The sequence below is a fragment of the Eublepharis macularius genome, chromosome 9, assembly GCF_028583425.1.
Source record: "Eublepharis macularius isolate TG4126 chromosome 9, MPM_Emac_v1.0, whole genome shotgun sequence".
In the NCBI taxonomy this organism is placed as follows: Eukaryota; Metazoa; Chordata; class Lepidosauria; order Squamata; family Eublepharidae; genus Eublepharis; species Eublepharis macularius.
In genome coordinates this window covers 15,148,634-15,174,668 of record NC_072798.1, presented here as the reverse complement: position 1 = coordinate 15,174,668, position 26,035 = coordinate 15,148,634, and the positions used below count along the sequence as shown (strand labels likewise).

At 45.0% G+C, this 26,035-nt stretch overlaps 1 protein-coding gene across 1 annotated transcript; it reads left to right on the top strand.

Moving 5' to 3' along the window:
• The first annotated feature begins 5,886 nt into the window (after positions 1-5,886).
• PYROXD1 (pyridine nucleotide-disulphide oxidoreductase domain 1) lies at positions 5,887-25,715 on the top strand. The gene is made up of 12 exons (XM_054989337.1): positions 5,887-6,016; positions 9,538-9,618; positions 10,325-10,444; positions 13,377-13,505; positions 14,079-14,152; positions 15,563-15,723; positions 17,838-17,938; positions 19,185-19,323; positions 19,532-19,644; positions 21,784-21,906; positions 23,006-23,143; positions 24,667-25,715. Exons 1-12 carry the CDS (start codon positions 5,924-5,926, stop codon positions 24,913-24,915), a joined length of 1,521 nt encoding a protein of 506 aa, XP_054845312.1. The 5' UTR covers positions 5,887-5,923; the 3' UTR covers positions 24,916-25,715.
• The last annotated feature ends 320 nt before the right edge of the window (positions 25,716-26,035 follow it).

The window sequence follows — 26,035 nt, the reverse complement described above, 5'->3', positions numbered from 1 at the left end:
TAAGGAAGAGGCCCTCTGCTAGTTTCTTGGCAACCCCCCCCCCTCCTCAGACATGGAACACATGCTATAATTTGTGTCTTTTATGAAATATACAAAACTGGTCCCTGTTATTTTCCCTCTCTCCCTTGTCATTAAGGTTGTCAGGTGTCCAGTTTTCACATAGACAGTCTGGCATTTGTGGGGACTATCAGGGGAAAACGTTCCCCAAATACCAATGTGATGGTTCATACCAATGCATTGGCCGAAAAAGAAAATCAAAAAGGAGAAGAGAAAGCACCCAAGAAGTTTCATTTACAGTGCAATCCTATGGAGAGTTACTCCAGTCTAAGGCCATTGACTTCAATGGGCTTAGACTGGTGTAACTCTCCATAGGATTGCACTGTTAGTGCTGGAGAGATATGAGACTGGCTATTGCCAAAGAATCCCCCCCCCTTTTCTTAAAAACAAAAACAAAACATCCTGATGAAAAGTTCTAGAGAACTCGAAAACTTGCACACTGTGTTGTGATATTTTGGTTGGTCCTAATGTAAGTTATTTGTTTTGAATTTTTAGAATTTGTCTGCAAAACAGTGTGGTTACTTACAACCAGGGCTCATTTCAAGGGGGAACGCACAGGAATGCAGTTCCGGCAGTTCCCCAAAGAGGTCACATGTCAGGTAGCGCTGCCCATCTGACTCTCAGCTATTTTGGGCCCATTTTGGCCTGATTTGGGGCCGAAACGGCCTGGATCGGGCCTCTGATGGGTGGTGGATCACTCTCCCACTCAGCAGTGGCCCAATCCTGACCATTTGGGGCCCCTTTTCGGCCAGTTTCAGCCCCTTTGGGCCATTTTGGGCCCAATTTCAGCCCTGAATGGCCAAGATTGGGTCCAAAACAGCCAGGATAGGGGGTGTGGCATATGCAAATCAGGGGATGTGGCATATGCAAATCAGTTATGCTAATAACACACTTTGGTGATGTCAAGGGGTGTGGCATCTGCTAATGAGTTATGTTAATGAGTTATGCTAATGAGTTCCTCCAGCTCTTTTTCTACGAAATGACCCCTGCTTACAACCTTTGTTTGTCTGATAAACATAGCCCAGGAAAAATACCACTTTGCTCATATTCTCTTAATCTAGTGTCAACATCCTTAAGTGGAATTCAAGAATTACAGCAGGTAGAGGGGAATTACAGGCAGATGTACCCCATGGCTATAAAAATGGAGATAAAAAAAACACACAATGGATTTTTCTTGAAACCTCCCAGCTCTCAAATGTCATGCTAGGCAATTTGCACTGCTTTGATAAGTTGTGGCTCGGCCAACCTTCACTGCCCATCTGGGAATTGGAAATGCCCTACCTTGGAAAGTATAATATTGGAGCCCAGGTATTGCAAATCTCATCAGCAGAACTAATTTGGGCTTCCACAGACCGACACAATTAATGCAAAGTGACACGGGTGCAGTCCAATATCAGGGTAGCAAAATAGAACTGCCAAAAAGCCTGTCCGCTCTCATGATAAATGTTGTCATCTTGGCTGTCTCCAGTAAAAACTGCACAAATCACAAAGGGAAATTGGCAAGAGGGAATTGCATATGACGAAAAAGGAAAAGGTGTTTTCAGGTTACCCAATTTCACACTTAAAAATATCTAGGGGAGATTCCCTTGGAAGACAGCAGGCTTGAGGCAGCATGGAAAGAAATGACAAAATAAAGGAATTGAAAAGAATGGACCATTTCTTCAGCAACAACAAAGGGAGTTGCTACTTCACCACACTGCGGAGAAAAGGAACAGACTTCAAATGGTTCTCATTTCTGGATATAATGTCAATTTTTTGCTTTTGAAGCTACCATTGTGGAACCAAAATAGCCCTTTTCAGATGTTACAGTCATACATTCTGGACTCCTGCCAGTTGCATGTATTGGAAGCATGAACTACTCATGGTCCTTCCAATATGATGAACCCGCTAGCTATTCGTTTGGAGAATATATGTTTTAACACATAAAATGGTTCGAAAAAAGAACCGCATAACAAACCATATTTTAATGGCAACTTCAGGCAAGTCAGCTAGCAAACTGGATGAATATTTGTCAGAGATGCTTTAGGCTGATCCTGCACTGGGCAGGGGATTGGACTAGATGGTCTGTATGGCCCCTTCCAACTCTGTGATTCTATGATACTTGTAGATGTCTTTTCATATACCTGAAAAAAGCAAATCTTCTGTTTATACAATCTGATAATTTTTTCTTAATATATTTAGCACTGTGGGGTATCTCTGTTACTGTCATGCCCTTCTGTACTATCAGCTATTTACACAGTCCCATTAAGAGAAAAGACACAATTCTCAAGACCAATTTACACATTACAGAGAACAAGCAGACAAGGTCTAGGTTCTCACCTTCTATCCTGTGTAACAGTCTCACATGAGCTGCAGGTTATCCTCAAGTAGGGTTGCCAACTTAGAAGGGGGATTCCTGGAGATTTGGAGGGGTGGAACCTAGAGAGGGTAGGATTTAGGGAGAGACTTCAGTGGGATATGAAACCATAGAGTTCAGCATCCAAAGCTGCCATTTTCTCCAGGGGAACTGATCTTGGTGGCCTGGAGATCAGCTCTAATTCTGGGAGATCTCCAGGTCCCAACTGGAGGTTGGCAACCTTATCCTCAAATTCCCCATTTTTTTTTTTTTGCGGCTTCCCCCTTCTGCACAGTTTTCCCAATATGAAATGGTTCAGAGAGACACTATTTGGCTATGGATCCAGAGGAGTTAGCCGTGTTAGTCTGTAGTGGCAAAATCAAAAAGAGTCCAGTAGCACCTTTATCAAAATCATCATCAAAAAGATGTTAGCAGGTAATTTATATCTACTCAGGAAGGTGGGTTTGGGTTGCATCATCCTGTACGAGTTTCCCAGGGTGTGGAGTGCTAATGGAATGCTAATGCTTTACTGTATCCTGAGGAGGTTCTTTTGCATATGGATTGGTGCTTGATATGCTAATCTTATCTGCAGGGCTATTGTAAGATGTAGAGTATTTCGTTAGCCTGGTGTTTTTCAGGACTGGAAACCAAGCTCTATTCATTCTTAAAGTCTCTTCTTTCCTGTTGAAATTGTGCTCTACTCTACAGCTTACAATAGCCCTGCAGATAAGATTAGCATATCAAGCACCAATCCATATGCAAAAGAACCTCCTCAGGATACAGTGCATTAGCATTCCACACCCTGGGAAACTCTAACAGGATGACGCAACCCAAACCCACCTTCCTGAGTAGATATAAATTACCTGCTAACATCTTCTCCACAGTTTGACACTGAGAGATCTCTGTCTTTCGGTGCTACACCTCTGAAGATGCCTGTCACAGCTGCTGGCGAAATGTCAGGAACTACAATGCCAAGACCACTGTGATACAGCCCGGAAAATCCACAACAACCATCGTTCTCTGGCCGTGAAAGCCTTCGACAATATATTAGGCATATTTCCCTCCCTCCAAATCAACTCTCTGTGGCAGCCAAGCCTCGAAACATCCTGATCTACTACTTATTTTCTTGCCTCCTTGCCTCAGGACGGGAGAGAAAACCCAAGGACACCATACTCCTTGGGCAGCAGTGCTGTTCATCTTCAAACCTACTTTCCCTCAAGGTTTGGCTACTCATGTGTGTGGTCAATACAGTAGGCAGCTGCAATATGAGAAGATCCTGGAAATTTGGGGGCAGCGCCAGGGGACAGCGGAGTCTGGGGAGGGAAGGGTGCTCAGTAGAGATGCAATGTAATGTCATTCTACACTTCTGTTTTCCTTGGTGACGCTCTCCCCTCTGGGTTGGCAGCACCCCTGGGTTTGCCCCTTTAACTGCAGTCCCTGCCTTCTCAAGGTACTCCTGTCTCTTCCTTGTCTCTCCACACTTCTCATCTGACTCCTTACTCTCCACCCTGCTTGTAGGGGGGACTCCCCTTTTATCCCTTCACCAATCCTAGCCTCCACCTCCTAGCCCCGCCCCTAACATCCTAGCTGCTGCCTTGGCTGCCTTAGGCAGCCACACTTGTGGCTGCTCTGCTGTTGGCTCTTCCAGGCTACTCCCCGCCCTTTCTAGCCTGTCTGTTGGTTTGCTGTGCTGCTGCACCTCTCCTGCCGGCCTCTGGGTGGTAGTGGGGCCTGGTGTCTCCTTTGCTGCTGTTGGCCTGCTGCTTGAGTTGGTGCTGGCCGGCTGTCTCTGCCCTCTGCCTCTTCTCCCCCTGGCTGGGCTGTTGTTCTTCCCCTGGGCTGAGGAAAGAGGCTGTCCTGGAGCCCTGACTGGGTAATCAGCAGTCATTAGGACCCAGGAGGCGTTTCTTAGCCAGCCTCCTGTTGTTGAGGCTTTGCCTGAGCTTCTTGCGCCTGAGGCTTTGCCTGAACTTTCTGCACCTGGGGCTTCTTTGGCATTCTTGGCCCTTGTTGGTGTCTCTGAGTGTTATGGGTGGTAGGGTTGGACTGGGGGGCTGCAAGCCTAATTTCTGGGGTGGGTGCCTCGGGGGCGTTCCCTAAGTCCGTCCCCAGCACCGGACATCCTTAAACTCTATGGTATACTGGGAAGGAAGGTAGTATGGTATAACCCGAACTTGTCAGATCTCAGAAGCTAAGCAGAGTCCATATTTAGATGGGCGACCACCAAGGAAGACTCTGCAGCGATAGGCAGTGGCCAACCACCTCTGCCCCTCAGTTGCCTTGAAAGCCCCTGCTGGGGTTGTCATAGGTCAATTGCAACTTGATGGCACATCCACACACACTATGGTATACTGACATCAGCTCTGCATATAGCGCAAGGCAGACTCCACTAGGATTTTCCATCATGTCCTGAAGCTCCTTCCTTCCTTCCTTCCATGTGCAGCCTAAAGAAGAGATCTGGAGAACCTGAATGCTTGCACACTGTTCCATGTCATTTGGCTGGTCCTAATAAAAGTTGTTATGCAGATTATGTTCCGTTTTTAAAAAAGAAAATTTCTGGAAGACTCATAATCCCAGATATTTGGTTCCCCCCACTCTAAATGCAAGAGCGAGGGAAGAGTTACCAAATGTGTAAAGTCCCCCCTTTTCTTCATTGCTACATTCACATTCTGCAGCGCTAGGACTGGCATTAAAAAACGGGTTCCTATCTGTGAGTGAGACCATAATGAGCGAGACCGGTACTAGAGACTTAGATGCAGACAACCTACTGGCTAACTTTCCCTGGTTTTAAAGTCAGTAGCAAACCAGGGTTTCCAACTCTGGGTTGGAAAATTCCTGGAGATTTGGGGTGGAGCCTAGAGGGCATGGGGTTTGGGGAAGGGAGGAAACCCAGCCGGATACAATTGCATACAGTCCCCCTTCCACAGCAGCCATTTCCTCCAGGAGAGCTGATCTCTGTCGCCTGGAGATCAGAAGGAAATCTGGGAGATCCCCTGGTCTCCTCTGGAGGACGGCAACCTTATCTTAAACGGGAGTCCTCTACCTTTCTGAAAATCAACAACGTTATTTAGTCTCTTCCTCACGAAAGCTTTTGCTGGAATAAACATTGTTAGTCCTTAAACTCTGCAGAACTCAAGTTTTCATTCGCTGAAACATATTTTGCATAGGTTGGAGGATGTACTGCCAATGCACTTTGGACATTGTTTGCAACTGGATTTTCTTGCAGCACATAGGAAAATCCCGTTGCAAATTATTGCTAAAGTGGCTTGTCCCACGTGTGTGAAAGCGGCCAGAATAACGCACCAATCCCTCTGGAAAAGATTTATTCCAATAGCAAACCAGTCCCCTTAGCTGCAATACAACGTTTGGCCGCTACAAGGCAGCAGAGAGCCACTTTGCCACCTGGCCCCGCCCCCAACCGAAAGAAAACGCGAGTGGAAGAAACGTCAAAACAAGAGCCTCCTGGCGTGCCGTAGCAAAGTGGTTTCCCGGACACCGCAGTTCGCGGTGAGGCACTTTCCAGCGGTCATCATGGCAGCCGTTTCGCGGCCACCCCTTGCCGCCGCCCGGAGCCGGTTCGTTGTGGTGGGAGGTGGGATCGCGGGGGTGACCTGCGCCGAGCGGGTAAGGTGTTGCTTCCCCCCCCCCCCCAAGCAGCGAGGGGGTGTAGCTGTGCGCACGCGCGGCCTCCCAACCACCTTCGATGCGCGTTTGGTTCAGTGCGCGCGTCCCGCGTAGGCACCTTTTATTCAGTGCGCATGCGTGGCGTGAGCGCCCTCTCCCCCACTAGGATTGCGGAGCAAAATGCAAATCATTTCTTCCTACAAGCGGGAGGTCTCCTCTTGGTTTAGGCTTTGGAAAGCGATCGGTGGATTAAAGAGCTAGAGCAGCCATTACTCTTGATTAAGAGCAGTCAGTTGTATTAAGAGTCTGATCCACGTGGAAGTTTCTTTATAGGGTTGCCAACCTCAAGGTGGTGGTTGGAGATCTAGAATTGCGACTGATCTCCAGAGCACAGAGATCAGTTCCCCTGGAGAAAATGACTGATTTGGAGGGTGCCCTCTATGGCATTATTCCCCACTGAGGTTCCTCTTTAAACCCCGTCCTTCTCCAGGCTCCACCCCCCCCCCCCAAGATCTCCAGGAATTTCCTAACCTGGAGCTGGCAACCAGTTGCAGTTGCAAGATGGGGAAGATTGCACGTTCTGCATTTAGTGGGTATGAAACGTAAGAGCTTTCATTGGTTGCCACTTGGTTCCTGTCAAAGTGGATATGCTGATTACCGCCTTAAGGGCCCCAAACGGTTGTAAGCCAGAGTATTTGAAGGAGGGCTGCTTCCCATAGTCTTAGGCAGAACATGCCTTCTCGGGACTCCTTTGCATCTGAAATGGAGCATATATAGGGCTGTCTGGACGTTAGAATTCACTAATTGGTGGAAAGGGCCTTCAAGACGTAGCTGACTTACGGTGACCTGTAGGGGTTTTGAGGCAAGAGATGAACAGAGGTGGCTTATCATTGCCTACCTCTGCGTACAACCCTGGGCTTCCTCAGTGGTCTCCCAAGTGCTAACTAAGAGCCAAGCTGCAAGTGACGAATGGCACTTGAACAGCAAGTGAACAGACTCATGTGTTTTCCTCCCTGTTCACTTGTGCTCCACTTGATAAGTGCAAGTGGAGCGCAAGTGTACAGGGAGGAATACACGCGAGTCTGTTCACCTGGCGTTCAAGTGCCACTCATCACTTGTAGCTTGGCCCTCAGACCAACTCTGCTTAGTTTCCAAGATCTGACCAGATTAGGCTAGCCTAGGCCATCCAAGTCAGGGCTGTAGTTAAGGAGATATATTTCTTTTGATCCATTTTGCGTATCAGAAAGTCCATCAGATTAAATTTATTTGGGGAGGCTCTTGGCTACTGATTTCATTCTTTTTTATTTCTTTTTAAAATTTTCGTTATTTGTATTCTGCCTTTCTCCCCAGTGGGGACCCAGAGTGGCTGGCTTACGTCATTGTCCTCTCCTCCATTTTATCCTCACAACAACCCTGTGAGAGAGGTAGGTTAGGCTAAGAGGTATGTGACTGGCCCAAGGCCACCCAGTGAGGAGCTGTGGAGGAATGGGGGATCCAAACCTGGGACTCCCACATCCTAGTCTGACACTTAACATTTGTGTTGACATTGTTAATGTTTTTAAGAGCAATGTCTTTAGATCGCTGTAGGGTTTTTTTTCTTTGCAAATTACTGCATGAACTTTTTGGTTTAAGAAGATGAGAACAAAAGAGTAGCGGTACTAAATCAACCCAACAGTCAAGCATTCTGTCTCACACTGTGACCAGCTAGATCTATACCCTGAAGATCTATTCAAGGGCATGATGATACAGACTGTTCTATTTTCTATCCGTTGCCTTACAATTTCTAGCACAGAATTCCTTTTTCGCTGCTATCCTGCCCGATGCATCTGACGAAGAGAACTGTGGTTCTCGAAAGCTTATGCTACAGTAAAGTTGGTTAGTCTTAAAGGTTGCTACTGGACTCTTTTCTATTTTGCTACTGCAGACTAACACGGCTAACTCCTCTGGATCTATATGACCCTGCCCGACAATAACACTTGCATGAGCTATCTACCATGACCCCAAGATCTCTTTCTTGGACAGTTACTGCAGTTTCTTGGACAGATACTTTGCCAACCATTGACATCCTAAGAACGCTTTCCTTGAGACTAAGCCCCATTGAATAGACCTGAGTAGGATTCTGAGAAGACTTCATTTGGATACCCCTGGGCATATTTTAAAGTCAGGGATATTTTTTTGCCACATTGTTTATCATTTTACACTTACTCTGAATCTCACGTCCTACTCGCCCAGTTGAGTTCTTCACAATCTGCTTCAGTTCTCATCATCCTGAATAATTTGAGTGCCATCCTCAAATACCAGTGGGGGTGAGGAGAACAATGTATGCTGCTTTCTGTTCCCTTTGGGGAGAAAGGTGGGGTATAAATGAAGGAAATAAATCCGACCACTGTGATGCACACCCCCAATTCTGTATCATTTATGAACAAATTAAATAGCCCTGGTCCCAGCACCAGTCCCTGTGGAAACTGCTGTGTGATGCAAGAACGGCCTTCTTGCGCTCAACTTTCTGTTATTTAACCTGTTTCTAGCCCTCAAGAAGACCCGTTCTTTTAAGCCTGGTAGGGTATTAAACATTAAGAAGATTAATTGAGTTTTTAATTTTGAGTCTTAAAAGCATTAAGAGCCAGCATGGTGTAGAGAGGTTAGAGTGTCAAACTGCAGTCTGGTAGATCCAAGTTCAAATCCCCACTAAGCCATGGCAGCTTGTTGAGGGACCCTGGACCGGTCACTCTCCCTTAGCCTAACCTACTCCACAGGGTTGTCGTGAGGATAAAATGGAGAAATGCAAGCTGCTTTAGGTCCTCATTAGGGTTGTGAGAATAAAATGGAGGAAAGGCGAACCATGAATGCCTTTTGCGGTCTCCACTGGGGAGAGAGGTAGGTTAGAAATGAACTGAATAGTAATGAAGGGGAGTTGTTTGTTCAGGACAATCTGCTGTTGGGCCGTGTTTGTACTTGAAACAAGTCTTGCCCTCCAGTGATAATTCTAAATGGACAGCTGTGTTGGTCTGTAGCAGCAGAATGAAACAGGGCTCCAGTGGCACCTTTAAAGACCAATGTTTATTCTAGCATAAGCTTTCAAATCTGAGGAAGTGAGATCTGACTCTAAAAACCTTATGTAGGAATAATGAAGAGCCCAGTAGCACCTTTAAGACTAACCAACTTTACTGTAGCATAAGTTTTCAAGAACCACAGATGAATCTGACGAAGAGGGCTGTGGTTCTTGAAAGATTATGCTACAATAAAGTTGGTTAGTCTTAAAGGTGCTACTGGACTCTACCATTTTGCAGCTAAAGACTAACGCGGCTAACTACTCTGGATTTATGTAGGAATAAATTTCATTAGTCTGTAATATACTGCTGGACTCCTTATTCTGTCACCAAGTGGTTTTGTGCACGTATGACTCTGTTCCTCACTAAAGAACCATCAGTGTGTCTAGAAGAACGTGGACGTGTGGGATGTTAGAATGTAAAATATTACTGAAAAAATAATCTCAAACTTTTCCTCTCTTGTCTTACAAGTTGGCTACCGAGTTTCCCTCTGATGATATTTTACTAATCACGGCGTCTCCTGTTATAAAAGCAGTAACAAACTTTAAACAGGTGAGAGAGAGAAGTTTTGACTCTTGGAGGTTTAGGGTGTGATTTCCAGTGCAGGGCAGGTGTCCGAGGTCTGTTGTCTAGATCGCACCAGCTGTGGTTTATAGGAACTCGGTGGGTGGGAGGCCAAGATAATACTTTCTGCACTTTGGTGGTATTCTATTTTGTTCATTTGGGTGTCTGAGCTAGCAGTGAATATTCTTGGGTGATGTGTGCAGGTTGGGTCTGACGATATGAGGCAGCTTCATATATTTATCATAATATTGTCTGGTGCAGGCCTGGACTTGTCCTTAATCGCAGACCATAAGATGTTCCATTAAAATTGCTCTTCCTTTACCAAAAAGGAAGAACTGGATACGTGCATTCATCGCCCACATAGTGGTGCTGATTCAGACAAGCTTGGCAGCGGCGTGCCAACTCCCAAGACAGCCTCGTGTGTTTTGCAAACCCACCCTTGGATGTAGTTTGTACGGTCAACGAGGCAACTTCTGAAACAGCTGTTAAAAACGAATGAACGATATAGCCAAACAATTACTTTTAGCAACAACCTTCCTGACTTCTATATTTTTAAACAATATATGTATAAAGTGCTTATGTATGCTGCATTCATTGTGGAGTTGCACAAATATACATTTGTGGCTTCAGTAGATTTTTGCAGTGAAACTTTAATTCACCCCTAAAGTGATCTCATCATTGTCTTCTTTGCTAGGTTTCCAGAACTTTAGAAGAATTTGATGTTGAGGAACAAGTGAGCAGTGTGTTGGAGAAACGCTACCCTAACATTAAAGTTATCCAGTCTGGTGTAAAACAGTTGAAAAGTGATGAGCATGTAAGAGAACCTTTAATTCTTTTGCCTTGATGTGAAACATGAAACATTCAAAGGACAGGAGAAGGAGAGAGAGAGAGCTGTTGTAGTTATATTAACTGCATATCTGATGGAGGAAGCTTTGACTCAAAAGCTTATTCCCTGGAAATCTGGTCTTTAAGGTGCTACTGGACTCAAATCTTGCTGTGTCATTGCAGACCAGCACAGCTACCCACCTGAAACTGGGCAAATGCAGCTTGCTTGAAGTTTAGTTACAGTTGGGATGGAAAAAAAGGTAGATTTCAAGGAGAGATCTTGAAGGAAAGGGAAGAGTAGAGCTGCATATTTGAGAGTCATTGTAACATAGCAGTGAAAGTGTTGGACTGGTGGACTGTTTCAAATGCTCACCCCGACAGTAGCACTGGGTGACCTTGGGCTGGACGCACAAACACTCAGCCTAACCCACCTCACCAGGTTGTTGTGAGGATAAAACAGAAGAGCAGAGAGAATTATGTGGACTGCCTTGCTCTCCTGGGAGGAAAGGTGGAATAAAAATGTACTCCGGTAATATGTTCAAGGACAGAATTCCTGAGAGTCAGGGTTGGAATAGGACCTAGGTACAAACGTGCCATAAAGCTCACTGGATGACTGGGCCAGTTTCTCTCTCTCTCAATGTGACCTACTTGTGCGGATAAAATTGGCAGGGGGAAGAGCCATGTACGCCGCCCTGAGCTCCTTGGAGAACCAGTGGGATAAAAATGCATAAGAGGGCAGTAAAGGAAAATGGAGAGTGTTGTGCAAGGGAGTTAGAGGGAGCCAGTTTGTCGTCGTGGTTAAGGACTCTAATCTGGAGAGCCGGGTTTGATTCCCCCCTCCTCCACTTGAAGCCAGCTGGGTGACCTTGGGCTGGTCACAGCTCTCTGAAGCTCTCTCAGCCCCACCCACCTCACAGGGTGTTTGTAGTGGGGATAATAATAACATACTTTGTAAACCGCTCTGAGTGGGCATTAAGTTGTATACATTGAATGTTATGTTATTGTCTGTGCTGAGGTCAGGGTGGTAGAGTGGAGATCATAGGCTAGGACATATTGAATGAAAAGGGCTGACACAGGAAAAGGCAAAGCTGTGGAGATCTTTGACAGGAAAATGCATTTGTGCTGAATAGAGAAGGGGAGTGGAAGGTACTGAAACAGTCCAAGGAGGGGCCTGAACTTCTGGAGATCGAAGTGATTTTAGCAGCAGAGCTTTGGACAAAGGAGAAAGGACTGAGGCATGGAAGAAGAAGCCAGGGAGAATCAGAGTCTCAGAAGTCGCTAGCACCTCTGTCAGGCTCAATGCCTACGTTTCTCATTCTGTGAGATGCTGCTCTTTAGCTGTCAGCTGAGATCTTTGGGGGAGATAAACATCACAGGGCAAAAAGTGTATTTGGCGAATGGAGGACAAACGGTACACAGAGGCTGCCAGTACTTGAAGAGAGAATATTGTCTGGAATGCTCTGCTTTTACTTCCACAAGTCTACCTGCCACCTATTAGGTCATTCCAGAAAGATGGAGGGGAACCTCTCATATGACAGGAAGGAAGATGACAGCACGCAGAAGCATTTTTGTGCACATGTAGGACTCGGATCTCGGCTTTAATCTTTGCCTTAAAGTGTTGTTTGAACGAAAGGGGCAAGTTCATCTTGTCCTGACATCAGCCAGCAGAAATTCAGAGCTCCATCTAAGCACTCAATATGGTTTTATCCCAAAACAGGTGCTGCCACCATGTGGAAATGTTTGTGCACTGTTTTTTGTTGAATCTCAACCAGGGTGGATTTTGTGTGTGTGTGTGCGCTCATATGAACTGCAAAGTTGAGGGCTTGGGATGGCGACTCAAAAATGAGGCGGCAGGAACCAAACTTCCCTTAGTACACAGCCGCAGATTGTAGAATTATGGAGAAAACTTGGAAGCAAATCGGTCAAGTAGTAAGATTCTGGGCTGGAACCCCAAACTTCAGTCGCAGCCCGTCTCATGTGACATTTTACAAGCAAGTGCACCAAGAACCAGAAATAAATGAATGTTTTAAAATCTGCATTGACGGCTTCATGGAGAAAAAGATCAAGACTTTTTAAAGAGGGAATGAGTGAAAGCTCAGAGATGCACCCCTCCTCTACAATCATGTGGTCACAGAACTCAAGGCAGTTGTGCCTACTGGCCAGTTCTGGCATGACATGTTTTGTATTGCCAAAATAGATGCTCAGAATTCGGGGGAGACGAGGTGGGTGGAGAATCTGGCTCATTGGTATCGATAGATCATCTGGGGTCTGATCTCCTCCAGCAAAGACACTGCAGAAGTCTTTGCAAGTATCACTTGTGGAAAGCGAGGAATACTTAAAAATGGTCATAAAACTATCAGACATTCAGCAGCATGGCTATGAATGTTGTGCTGAGGATGTCCATGCTCCTCCAAGATGTTCACACTCCATTTATTCTCATTAAGGAAATACTGGAAACCTTTTAGTTGTGAATGGCATTTTAACCCGCTGGTAGTACATGGTAAAATGCCTTGGGTCATGTTTTTTTGAACCAAGACCTATTACGACAAATGAGCCTGCAAGCACTTCTGTATATTCCATATTAAGTGGGGGCTTCCAGGTTGTAGGGATATTTTTTCTCCCTTTCCTTTGAATTTCCACATTGTTTTAGTATTATCTTTGTTTCCCATTTTAACATTTCATATTTTAAATTCTTGCTCCCTCTGTAGATGGTAACGATTATTCATTTGACTTGGGTTCTAATTCTGCAGCATTTTGACTTGATTTTTCCCATGAAATTGCTAGCCACCTCAAAGCCTTTTCGCGATTTGAGATGTGGGATATCTTCTAGGGGTGGCTCTTGATAGCAAATCTGCAGCTTGCTTTGATAGATCTTCTGTGTTCTCATCCCTCCCCCACCCCCATCTTAAACCTGGTTGCAGAAGATAATCACAGAAGACGGCAAGGAGTACGGTTATGAGAAACTTTGTCTGTGTGCTGGAGCCAAGCCGAAATTAATTACTGAAGGAAACCGTTTTGTGTTGGGAATCCGGGATACAGACAGTGCTACGGTGATGCTGTTTGCTTTTGTGTGTGTGTGTGTGTGTGTGTGTATTTTGTGTTCTTCCAGAGAAGACATAGTCCAAAACAGCTGTGAATTGTGGACAGTGTTACATTACAATTATTTGATGTGGAGATGTCAGACCTGAGCCCTTTTGCATGTTGCACATGATGGCAGTACAGGAAATATGAACAGGGAGGGAGGGAAGAGAGAGAGAGAGAGAAAGAAGATTTTGCACATCCCTGTAATCTAAACAAGCATTCGTTTATTTAGAAAATGTAACTTCTTTAGAGATCTGCACTTCATACGGTCTGTAAATAGGATGTTTTTGGGGAGTCATAGAGGCTGCAATGAAGTCTAATAAAGGAAATAGCAGCTGGGACCTAATCTGGGGGAGAGCATTAGGACTCAAAAATAGATCCCTAGAATTAAACGTGCATCCCTGCGGACTCCTTCCCCCACCCCTCACCCCGCTTTCCTTAACACGATTTAATTGATAGATACGGCTCTGTCTGTTTCAGTGCTGAATGGGGACGACTCAGTTTCTACCCTCTATTTATAATCTTCTCTTTCTTTAATGTAGGAATTTCAGAAACATCTGGCAAAAGCCAAAAGAATAATTATTGTAGGAAATGGCGGCATTGCATTGGAGTTGGTGTAAGTGAATTTTTTTTAAAGATAAATGTTCATAAGGGACCTGATGATCTTGACTGTGAACCTAATTTGTACTAATAACGTTTTGTACGGCAGCGAGGGGCTGCTAATATATTTATATAATGTGTATTATTTAACGTTGACGTGGCCAAATGTTCTTGCCTTGCTATGCTGGAGGTGAGAATTGTCCTACGGAAAATAGAGGACAGCAAGAAGAACGTGGTTTTTGACATTACACACCACTTTAGAAAGGCAGTGTGACATAATGGATAGTGTCAAACTTGGGTATGAGAGGACAGAGTTCTGGGCAATATTTAGCTTGCTGGATGGCTTTGGGTAAAATAGCCTTAAGCTGGTTTAGTGTCTTCTTTCTAATTGCTGCTCTATTCAGGATAAACAGTACATGGTTTGAATCCAGTGGCACCTTAGAGGCCGAGAGAGTCAAAGCTCGTGTGGAAAAAGTACATGGTTTGTAAGGCACTATACATTAAAAGAGCTCTATAAAATCACTAAGAGCAATGATGTCATAACACTTAGCAGGATTAGTATATATAAAAAAGATGTCTGTAAGTGATCAAACTTTTAGCTAATATGCTAATTTATTTAAATATAATCAACCAAAACTTCAATAGTGGTGCCTTTCTGAGAGAAAGCTTTCGGTGCAGTAAAATAGCATACCAGTGTAAAATGCTGCAATCTTCCAGGAAGATGCTGGAAGATTTTTTAAAATAAGCATAGAGTAACTTTATTTAGGACAAATGAATAAAGGAACACAAGACCTAAAAGAGTCCTTCAAGCAGTTTCTCTAGGCAGCTTGCTCCAGAGACGAGTAAAACCTGGGCTGGAACTGTTTCAGATTCTAGTGCCCTGGAACTAAGATAAAACATGAAATGGACTACTGAACATTACAACCACTTTTTAGAAAAAAAGCGTCACGTTAATGGGAAACTATATTACAGTAACACACTTGAACCAAGAGAGCTAAAAAAATGCATGCCTCAACCTTCCTTTCCACTGAATTTAAAATTTTACTGATTTAAGACTGGCTGTTTATCACTTGATGTAGATAAAGTTGTACAGCCATGTTTGTCCACACCAAATCCAAAAACAAGACTGAAATCCGTGTAATACCTTTTATTAGGACCAACCAAACTGGCACAAAACACGGTGCAAGCTTTTGAGCTCATTAGAACGCTTCATCGGATAGAAGGGTAGGAAACAGATTTTTTTCAGGCCATGATGTGGGACCGGATCTTGCACGCATCTTCTGAGGCAATCAGCGTAACTTTAAGTCACAAGACATTCTCCAAGGAAAGAGGCTTTCAGTCCATGCTGTTGCCTGCCGTAGTTCATCCAGCAAAAAAATGCTCAGAGGGAGCGATCCTCTCTTCTGCGTTTTACTTCTCTCTCCAGCTATGAAATTGAAGGCTGTGAAGTCATCTGGGCCATCAAAGACAAAGCGATTGGGAATACCTTCTTTGATGCAGGCGCAGCTGAATTCCTGATTCCCAAGCTGCGCGCAGAGAAGCCGGAGCCTCCGATTGCTTGCAAGAGGACCAAGTATATGATGGCAGGTACAGCCCCCAGCACAGTGTAGTGGCTAAGAGTACCAGACTAGGATCTGGGAGAAACAGGTTTGAATCCCCACTCTGCCATGGAAGCTGGCACTGTCGGCCTAACCTACCTCACAGGATGGTTGTGGGGCTCAAACGGAGGAGAGGAGAATGACGTAAGCCACTTTGGGGACAAAGGCAGGGTATAAATGAAGTAAAATAGATAAATAAAACTTGCACATGTCGTGGTTTTTAAAAAGCGTGCAGACTGTTGCATTGGTCAAATCAAATATCTTTTTAACTGTGGGAGCTGCTGCTGCGTAGTGACTCAGCGCGTGAGCTGGGGAATAGTTGCTGCAATGGCTTTGGGCAGGGGGGGATCCCCAGCGGATGGTAGGATCCAAGGCTTTTGCAAATGGAGCTTTTTTGCCGAGGAGCTGTTTGCTGTCTCCCCCTTGTCAAAAGTTGTGAGACCCTTGGAACCACGTGCCATGCAGCACAAGGAGGTGCAGCAGGGGGTTGGCCAAAACTGTCTTCCTGTACATACGGAGTGCAAGTGAGGTGAATCCCCCCCCCCCCTCCTTGCTGCAGGGCATATTATTCTAGAGGATCCTCTGTGCATCCGCAGCAGCTTTGGGGGAAATTCAGGAGACCACTATGGAAAGGTGAAGGCAGTGAAAATCCAGTGTGTAAACTCACTCCGCTCTGAAAAGCTTGGATCCAGCCCATTATTTAAATAGCACTATCAGTGTGTGACACTTGACCAACTACAAGTCCTTGCACGGGGTGCTTGCAGTCTAAAATTAAACATGAGGGGGACAGTGGAGAGAGATGGAACTGAGACTTTGCACATTTGTTCTAGCTATGGGTGCCTGAATTTATTTTCAGTAGATGACAGAGGCTAAGAGGTTTTGCCAAAATCATATACCCTTAACGGTATACAATGAAAACAGGACTCTGATAAGGAGATTGTCCAATGATGTTTCATGCCCCCCCCCCCACTTTTACTTTGTAAACTGTAATAGGTACGTTACTGGTGTTGGGGTCATTTTTACCCCAATTGCATTGAAGAAGTAAGTGAAATTAGCATGTAGGATGAAATTAACAGAGTTACATTTTATCCCTAGTGTCTTTGCCACAGTTCTATTCCTGTATTCCCAAGAGGGAATTTTTTAAATGAAGTGTAGATAACTTGTTTTTCTTGGTAGCTGTCATGCTCAGTGAAAACACTTGTGATTTTTAAAATTTCTGTTCGACCCACACACCCGATCAGTGAAGTATATTTATTTATTGAATGTCCCAGCTTGTAATCCTCCTTGGGTCTCAGTGAGAAAAGTGGACTATAAATAGCATAAATTCACAAAATAAATAAATTTGTTCTGCTGAGAGTTTATATGGTTATAAGACTAAAGTCTTAATCTGTATGTTGCAAACTGTATGCAAGAGCAGAGTCACTTGGTCTGAACTCACTAGAACAGGAATGGGCAATTTGGGTCTGTCCCAATCTGTCCCACAGAGGCCCTGCCAAGCATCCAACCAGGCATGGTGGAATTCTGCTCTGAGTTTCCACCTGAAAGGAAAAGATTGGATGGCTTTAAAAGGGGATTTAATGGATTCGTACAGGATAGGTGGCTAAAGGGAACCTCTGTGTACAGAGGCAGCGGTCCTCCAAACACCAGTCCTTAGGAGGCAACAATCAGAGGTGGAAGGCATTGGTGTCTACGCCTTGTTTGATGGCCCTTCTAGGCAGCCGATCAGCTGCTGCGTGAAACAGGATGCCAGACTAAATGGACCACTAGTGTGATCTGGCAGGGATTCCAATGTTCTTTTGAAAAAAAGCACAGAGACTCTTATCATTACATATACCTTGCAGTGTCTGTCCTCAGCTCTGATTCTTGGCTTTTCTGATATGTCTGGAACAGTTCGGAAACATGTTAGCCCTCCAGTTGATGGTCTGTGACTACCAAATTGTCTGTACTCTGTACCAATGAAGGTCTTACTGTGAGATGATGCTGACTTTCTACTTCCTGGCCATTTGTGAGGAAGTTTGACAGCTCTGGTCCTCAGATGAGCATCTAGAGAACGGCTGTATTATACGGCCATGTTTTCATCTCTGTCTTGATTCTTTTTTCCAGAAGCTGAGAAGGGAGAAAGAACTGGAGCAAGCCCTGGGAAAATGGGCAGTGCCTTGGGCCCTGATTGGCACGAAGGCTTGCACCTCAAAGGAGCAAAAGAGGTAGGCCTGTTTCTCTTATCATTTGCTTAGGGGCCCGGTCACCTGCAGGGTGGAGAGCTGTACAGGGGAAGAACCCATTTGATCTGGTTGTACTTTACAGACCGTAAAGTGTCTTCTCAACCTTCAAACTATGTTGCCTGGCAGCTTGAGAGCGTCCTTGAAGAGAAAATGATCAGTGATGGACAAGGTTCCTCAGATAAAAGGCTTCTTGTGCTATTGTGTATATTTCCACTGGACAAGCTGATTAGGGCACTCTTGGGGGCTGACGGCATGTTACATGCAGATGAAACAGAGTCTCGATGCTGGTATGTTGAGAATGGGGCAGGAGAGTTTTGGAGCTGGAAAATGGCAGGTACCAAAGAATCCACCACCCGCTGTTCGCTTGCTGTAATCCCTCTTTGTAAGAAATGACTCGTGAGTCTGTTACGTGGACTTCTGCAGTTACCACCCTGCAGCTGGGTTAAACCAACAGCTGCTCATACACACTTTCTCTGTGGCAGCCCCCACCATGTGCAATGGCCTGCCTGAGGAGGTCAGAAAAGCCCCCCCCCCCTTTTCTGGTTTTCCACAAGCTATGCAAGACTGAATTGTTTGGGAGGGCCTTCTGCGTACTCAGATTATAGGGCTGTGTCATAAGTAATATCTCAGATACCTTGGTAAGGGATGGGGAATATAGACTAGGCATTGGGTACTGTCTGCTGATGTGGATCCACTCCTATTGGGTAGGTCAGCTTTGCTAAAAATGTCATTTGAGTTACTTATGCTTTAAATTCAGAAAGATTTCATCTATGTATTCAGCTTTCTGCTAGTTTTTCAAATTTTTGGCTACCGTACCCTATTATATCTGTTTTCATTGAATGTCCCAACTGTTGATCATGTTGTATTTTTGCTGTGAGTGTCCTAGCTATTGATTATCTTGCATTGACTTGTGGTATGTAATCCGCCTTGGATCTCAGTGAGAAAGACAGACTATAAACAAACAACAGTAATAATAATAAGCTCTCTGTTAGTTACATGTTGGGCTTTGCCCAAGGGCTTTAAACACATGGAGTCCCGGTCTCATTGGCTTGACTCGTGTGATCTGTACATCAGCATGCCGGACCTCGGCCTGATTCCCCCAAGGTAATTCACACGCCCTTACTGGGCTTAGAAGGACTCTTCCATGTATTTTCAATGCATGGGACACCTTTTAAAGGTTGCTGGTACTTACCGATATTAAGGAATGCCTTTGTCTATTTCTCTTAAGCTTTCCCATAAAGTTCACATCGAAAGCCAGTGTGAGATAAAGAAAATCTACCTCCAGGAAGAGTTCCAGCAGTCACAGAAGGTATCCTTGGCTTTCCCTAAAGCACAACAGGATAAGGGGGACGCAGAACCAGATCAAGGTAAGCAGCATTTAGAGAAGAACCAAGAACACGTTTGCTGATAGACGCAGCTTGCCAACCCCACACGGGCACTCAGTTGCTCCTTCTAAAGCTGGAGCTCTCTAAATGTGAGGAGCGTTATCTTGAAGAAGCGATTGCTGGAAGAGGCGCAGGCTCCCTGATATTAATACTCCTCTGGTATTAATGTAAGATGTTGTCATTCTTTCAGAACTGTGGCCAGCATATGCAGAACTAACCAATGGGAAGGTGTACGGCTGCAGCTTCATCGTCAGTGCCACTGGAGTGGTGCCCAATGTCCAGCCGTTCCTTGATGGCAACAACGTAAGCATTAATGGTGAATCTTATTGATGTGGTATCTTTCAAAATTGGTGGGTGGGATCTACCTTAAAGTAGCTTTTCACCACCTAAACTACAAGGATTTTAACAGTACAAAAATACTTAAAAATACGAAGATACAAGTAGGGACCCAGAAGGACTTGCAGGTGGCATCTCATTTTCCTCTCCCCCACTCTTTCCTCTTTCCCTTCCCTAAAAGCTCCCACAGCCTCTCCCTTTTTCCTGCTTCCTTCTCTCCTTTCCACCAACCACCCAACCTACCTTTATCTATCCCCCAGCCTTCAGCTTTCCTACCTTCCTTCCCCTCCAGTAGCCCCTTCCAGGAAAAGTCTGGCCAAGTTGCATGTCAGCTGCTAGGCTGGTCCAATTGCACAGTTCTGGCTGTGCCAGGCCCAGTTGTGCAGTGGTGAGCCTGAAAAGGACCTCACGTTCCCCTTTATCCCCTCCGCGCTGCTTCCTCTTTCTCTCCTGGTAACACCCATACCCTCGCCTTTCTCTGCTTCCTTCTTCCCACCCACCAACCTACCTTCCATTTATCTTTGCCCCTTTTTCAGCTACGTTTACTATTTATTTGCTTTTTTTGGACCACACTATGCTCCACAATAGGAATCCAAAGCAGCTTACATCATTCTCCTCTTCTCCATTTTATTGTCACAACAATCCTGTGAGGTAGGTTAAGCTGAGTGCGTGTGACTGGCCCAGGGTCACCCAATGAGTTTTCATGGCAGAGCAGGGATTCAAACCTGGGTCTCCCAGATCCTAGTCTGAAACTCTAAGCACTACACCACAGTGGCTTTCATGCAGTGGCTACTTCTGAATTGTGGTGAGCAGCTGGACCTGGGTGAGTCATGCAGGTCACATGGTAGCAAGTCACCTGGTGGTTGCTGCTGGGCCTGACCCTGATGAGTCCTCCCTCAAAGGCCATAACAGCTCCGGAAAGGGCCCTGCCCCCCTCCCCTTTTACTGAAAGAAACCAAGGCTGAAAGGCTGGCAATACTGTTGTAGTTGCCTAGCGATGTTTTGTTTCTTAAAGCTAGAGGCACTGCTTCTGTTTTTTTAAAAACCCAGTGTATTGTTATTTATTTATTCATTTTAGATTTCAGATTTTTCTGTAAACCTGAGGCTTTTTTCAGATTTGTACAAAGATCTGTCTTGTCTGTTCACAGAAATTACTGGTTTCAAGTATGCAAAGATTTGGGCTTGTTGAGAATTACGTGTATATTGATTAGAGGTAGCATTTTACACAGGAGGCAGAGAAGAGGCCTTAAGATCAAGGCTTGAAAACTCACCCTGCCCTTTTATGTATAGACATCTAGTCTGATGCCCCATTCTGGAGAGCTTGACAGCTGGCACGCTATTTTATGTGGTGTTTTCGCTGGTCCTACTTAAAAGTATCACATGGCTTTTATATTAGCATTTCCTGTGAATACATTTAGTTGGGGTGGATAACCTCACTCTGAGAGTGAGCAGATACAGAAATTTCAGTTTTCAGGTGCTTTATTTGAACGATTGAAAGGTCATAACAGTAAAGGGTCCATCTGATAACATATAATTTCTTCCCTTTATTAATACTTCTCTCCCTTTATTAATACCCATTGCCTGGTAGTAGACCGATCTGATGTAACAGATCAACCATTTGAGGAGGCTGGAAGGAATATTTTTCCAAGCACTGTAGTGTATAGCACTTGTTTGGTCTCCTGAACCATCGGGGGACACTGTTGGTTAAGACACAATTTCATGATTCAGTGTTTCCACATTTCCTCTTTCCTCCTCTGTTTATGCTCCACAGTTGAAAATGTCTTCTGCGTAGGGGCAAACAATAGTTTGCCGGTTCAGACATTGTGAGTGAACTGTGATTTGCATTTGCTACCTGAACTGGGATCACAAGCTAGCTTGGAATCACGGCTTGTGTGATCCTGACGTGGAAAGCAAACCATGGATCGCTGCTCAGATGTTTGCACCGACCAGAAGTGGTGAACTGGAGGGGGGAGTATGTTACGTGCATCTGTGACCCTACTGTAGGCGCTTATGTAATGTTTATGTAAAATGCTGACCAACTGGCACCTGTTGCTTCCCCTTCTCTCTCTTTTGTTAAAAATCTACATTTACCTATGAAATGTTTAGTTTGCTCTGGGTCAAGATGGAGGTTTAAAAGTGGACAAAGAGATGCATACTTCGCTACCGGATATCTATGCAGCAGGGGACATCTGCACAACATCATGGGAGCCCAGCCCAGTATGGCAGCAGGTAAAGCGGATCTGGGTTTGGGGCTCAGTGGGAGAGCATCTGTTCAGTATGCAGAAGGCCCCGGGTACAATCCCCAACACTTCCAGTTAAAGAATCTGGCAGTAGGTGAGAAGACCTCTCCCTAAGACCCTGGAGAGCCGCTGCCATTCTGCATAGACAGTACTGACCTTGATGGACTAATAGTTTGATTCCATATAAGGCAGCTTCATGTGTGTGGGTTGTGCTCCCTGCCAGGGTTTTGGAGAGAGGAGAAAGAGTATATATCTTGGGGTCAACACATCTGTGCAGTGTAATTGGAGGCTGACTCAACAGTTGGCCAGTCTAAACATTAAAAGATTTTGCTGCAGTTCATACAAGTCTGAATTATTCCCCCAGTCAGAAGTCTCCATGCAATTATAGCAGCTGTTCAGACAGCAGCTAATTTTACCTGCACATAGTCCCTTTTGAGCACTCTTAGCACCTTTGCTCATCAACCCATGCTCTTTCTCTCACCCTGCAGAAATGCCCAGCTTCTTGCAATAGCACTTGAGGGCTGGAAGAGAGCCAGAATTGGTAGCTGCTACAGTCACTCACCACCTCTTGGCCATGTTAGAGGTGCTACATTGGGGATTTATAAACAAATTTTCACGCATCTCCTGAAACTGTATAAAGTTGGTAGTCTTCTTAAGGGAAACTTTTCCACAGATGAACTAGGTGCGTTCTCAGCAGCAATGACTTTATTTTGGAAAATGGCTCCCATAATACCTTTAGTATGGAATCAAAAGCCTCTTTCTATATCTGTGCAACATGTGGAGTTCTTAATTTAGGCAATATTTCTCTATCTGTTGTTTTATTACTTTCCACAAATACAAGCTAAAGCTTCTTTCTGAGAAGCCATTGAGACATACGACCATTCAAGACCTTTTGAACAATTCTGTGAAGTGCTGACACACAAAAGAGCACTTGTGGAGAGAAACTGAGCTGTTGCTATATTTTGTAGCACAAAATGAGATTGTTACAGCAGGTTCTCCACTATGCTATGTATTTGAGGTCATCCGCATCTCATCTCATGTGCCTTTTATTATCTTGTTCTCCCCTCCCCCCCCCCCCCGCCCCCCAGATGAGGCTCTGGACCCAGGCGAGGCAGATGGGATGGTACGCTGCAAAATGTATGGCCGCTGATGCTTTAGGGGAACCCATTGATATGGACTTCAGCTTTGAACTCTTTGCTCATGTAACAAAATTTTTCAATTACAAGGTAACTAAACTGCTGGTAAAGAATTGCATCTACAAGATAAGGCTGCAGTTTTGAAATTCCTGCCTTCTCAGCAGTGGGTAGGGCAGCTAGCAAGTAAACATGTCAGGTCTGTTGCTCAAAGATGTGCATTGAATAGCATCGTGCTGCAGTGGCTGGTGTGTGTGTGTGTTTTCTTCCTAGCATGCTGTATGTTGCGTTTTATAGTTAAATAATGCAACTGAAGACTTGCTTCAAGAAGATCATTGGAGGAACTATTTATTATATACTGCATTGGTCAGGCCCCGCCTGGAATCTTGTGTGCCGTTCTGGAGGCCTCATTTCAAAAAGGATGTGGTCAAATTGGAACGGGGGCAGAGGAGAGCAACCAGAATGATCAGGGGCCTGGAGACCGAGCCCTATGAGGAAAGATTGAGGGACTTGGGAATGTTCCATTTGGAGGAGGTTGACAGGAGACATGATTGGCCTCTTTACTTATTTAAAAGGCTGTCACTTGGAGGAGGGGAAGGGAACTATTCCTCTTGGCAACAGAAGATAGGACTCCGTGGGTTTAAACTACAGGAGGGAAGGTACCGGCTGGATGTTAGGAAAAGCTTCTTCATGTTATGAGTAATGTAGCAGTGGAATCAGCTTTCTAGGGATGTGGTGGGTTCCCCCTCATTGGCAGTCTTCAAGGAGCGGCTGGACGAATTCCTGTCAGGGATGCTTTAGGCTGTTCCTGCCCTGGACAGGGAGTTGTACCAGATGGTCTGTAAGGCGCCTTCCAACGCTGAATCTGTGACTCTCTGTTTTTTGCCCACTACCAGGACTTACGTTCCTGAGAAACCGTTCCTGGTTAGCATTGGAGTCTGCATGATTATTCATGTGGGTCAGTTGCTACCAGCATCAGTCCTTGAAATGCTGCATTTTTAGAGATTTGATGCAGCTAATGCAAGATTCTCATTGGCTTAAGCTCTTCATGATACTGGGAGTGGCAATTGATTATTGTGACCATGACTGATAAAAGTATTGTACTCATTCTGTTTGATCTTCACTAGCAGGAAGTCTGGATTGCATTTAAATTTGGTGGTGCACTTAAGAGCACGGGATTCTAATCTGGAGAGCCGGGTTTGGTTCCCCACTCCTCCACTTGAAGCCAGCTGGGTGACCTTGGGCGAGTCACAGTTCTCTGGAGCTCTCTCAGCCCCACCCACCTCACAGGGTGATAGTTGTGGGGTAACAACAACATACTTTGTAAACCGCTCTGAGTGGGCATTAAGTTGTCCTGAAGGGCGGTATATAAATCGAATTTTGTTGTTGTTAACTGAATTCAGTGTGTGCGTGTTGTGCACTGTACCGTTTCTCATAAGAGAAACTACGGAGCATACACATACAAGAAAGTGTGGGATAATTTCATCCTTAGGATAAATACAAAGCAAATCAATGACACGGTAGCTGAATTTAAACTGGAGGCTCTCTTCTGCAGTCTTTGGAGTGCTTATCTGCTGCCTGAGAAGATGAACGCCGTCTGTCATTTATTCCTACAGGTGGTGCTGCTGGGAAAATACAACAGTCAAGGGCTGGGATTAGACCATGAACTGATGCTGAGATGTACGAAAGGCCAGGAATATGTCAAAGTGGCGATGCAGAATGGCCGAATGATGGGAGCCCTGCTGATCGGCGAAACCGACCTGGAGGAAACTTTTGAAAACTTGATTCTAAATCAGATGGATCTTTCACGCTATGGGGAACATCTCTTGGATCCAAACATAGACATAGAGGACTATTTTGACTGACCTTCTGAAAAAAATGAACGTCTTTGACTTTTTCTGAGTGATAGACTGGGTGTTTAGATAGGGGTCCCCCCCGCCCCCCCCCCCGTGTGGAACAGCTACCTTGAAATGCACAAGGAGTGCTTTCAGGTGATGATGGTATGGTGCGTACCACTTTGCAAGTGCAATAAAGTTGGCCGTTGAGTGGGTAAAGGAATTTACTTCAGACATCAACATGTTAATGTAATTTACAGGTGACTTTTTTACTGCTGCTGTGCAGCTTCTGTTGTAGTGGGGCTTAAACATACCACAATACCTAAGTAAGTACTTGACAGGCTGGGACTGGAAGCCTGCCCTGGAGCAGGCTACCTGCTGGTTTACTGGGTGCTGAACACAACCTCTGCTCTGATTAAATACTAGTGAAATCAACAAGACTGTGAAGTGCCTACATCTAGATCATGCCGTGTTGATCTAGTAGTCCTAGTTTATAAAAACAAACACAAATGGTATCTGGAGCTGGCCCACCCCGCTTCATTTGTCTGTAGCTGCTTTTCTATTTTATTGTCCCACCCAGCTATAGTAAGCGCCAAGACATGGCATCTGTGGGGGCGCAGCCAGTCTCGTGGTTTTCTCCCAGCCCACCCAGAGCCTTCCTGTTAGTGGAGGACTGAACCCCTACTTGGAAATAATTATGAATGACCATATGCCGTATAAGCAGAGACTTTGTCCCTTACGAAGAAATCTTTTGTTGGCTTGGATGACCATCTAAATTTCAAATGAGAGCAAATCTTGGAAAATAAACATTTGAATCATGCTGTTTAGAATCTCCTGTAAGAATGCTGAAAAGGAAGTATTTGCAGTGGAATTTCTACTTCACAGATGTCCTTTTCCTTGGAAATAGTGCACAACATAAACTGGTTCCTACTCTAGGACACCTTTATTTTTTAAATGAACCTCAACATTTTTGGCCCCTTATTTATTTCCTGAATTGTACTGAGCTCTACCAACACACCAGCTCTACAGCAGCTAGCATCAAGTAGAATGCGGCCCAGCACCACAGGGGAACCCACCCCCTGCTACCTTGGCCCTGAAGCAGCTAAACTGCTGGCAAATCCCTTCATGTACTCTGTGCCATCTTTATGCT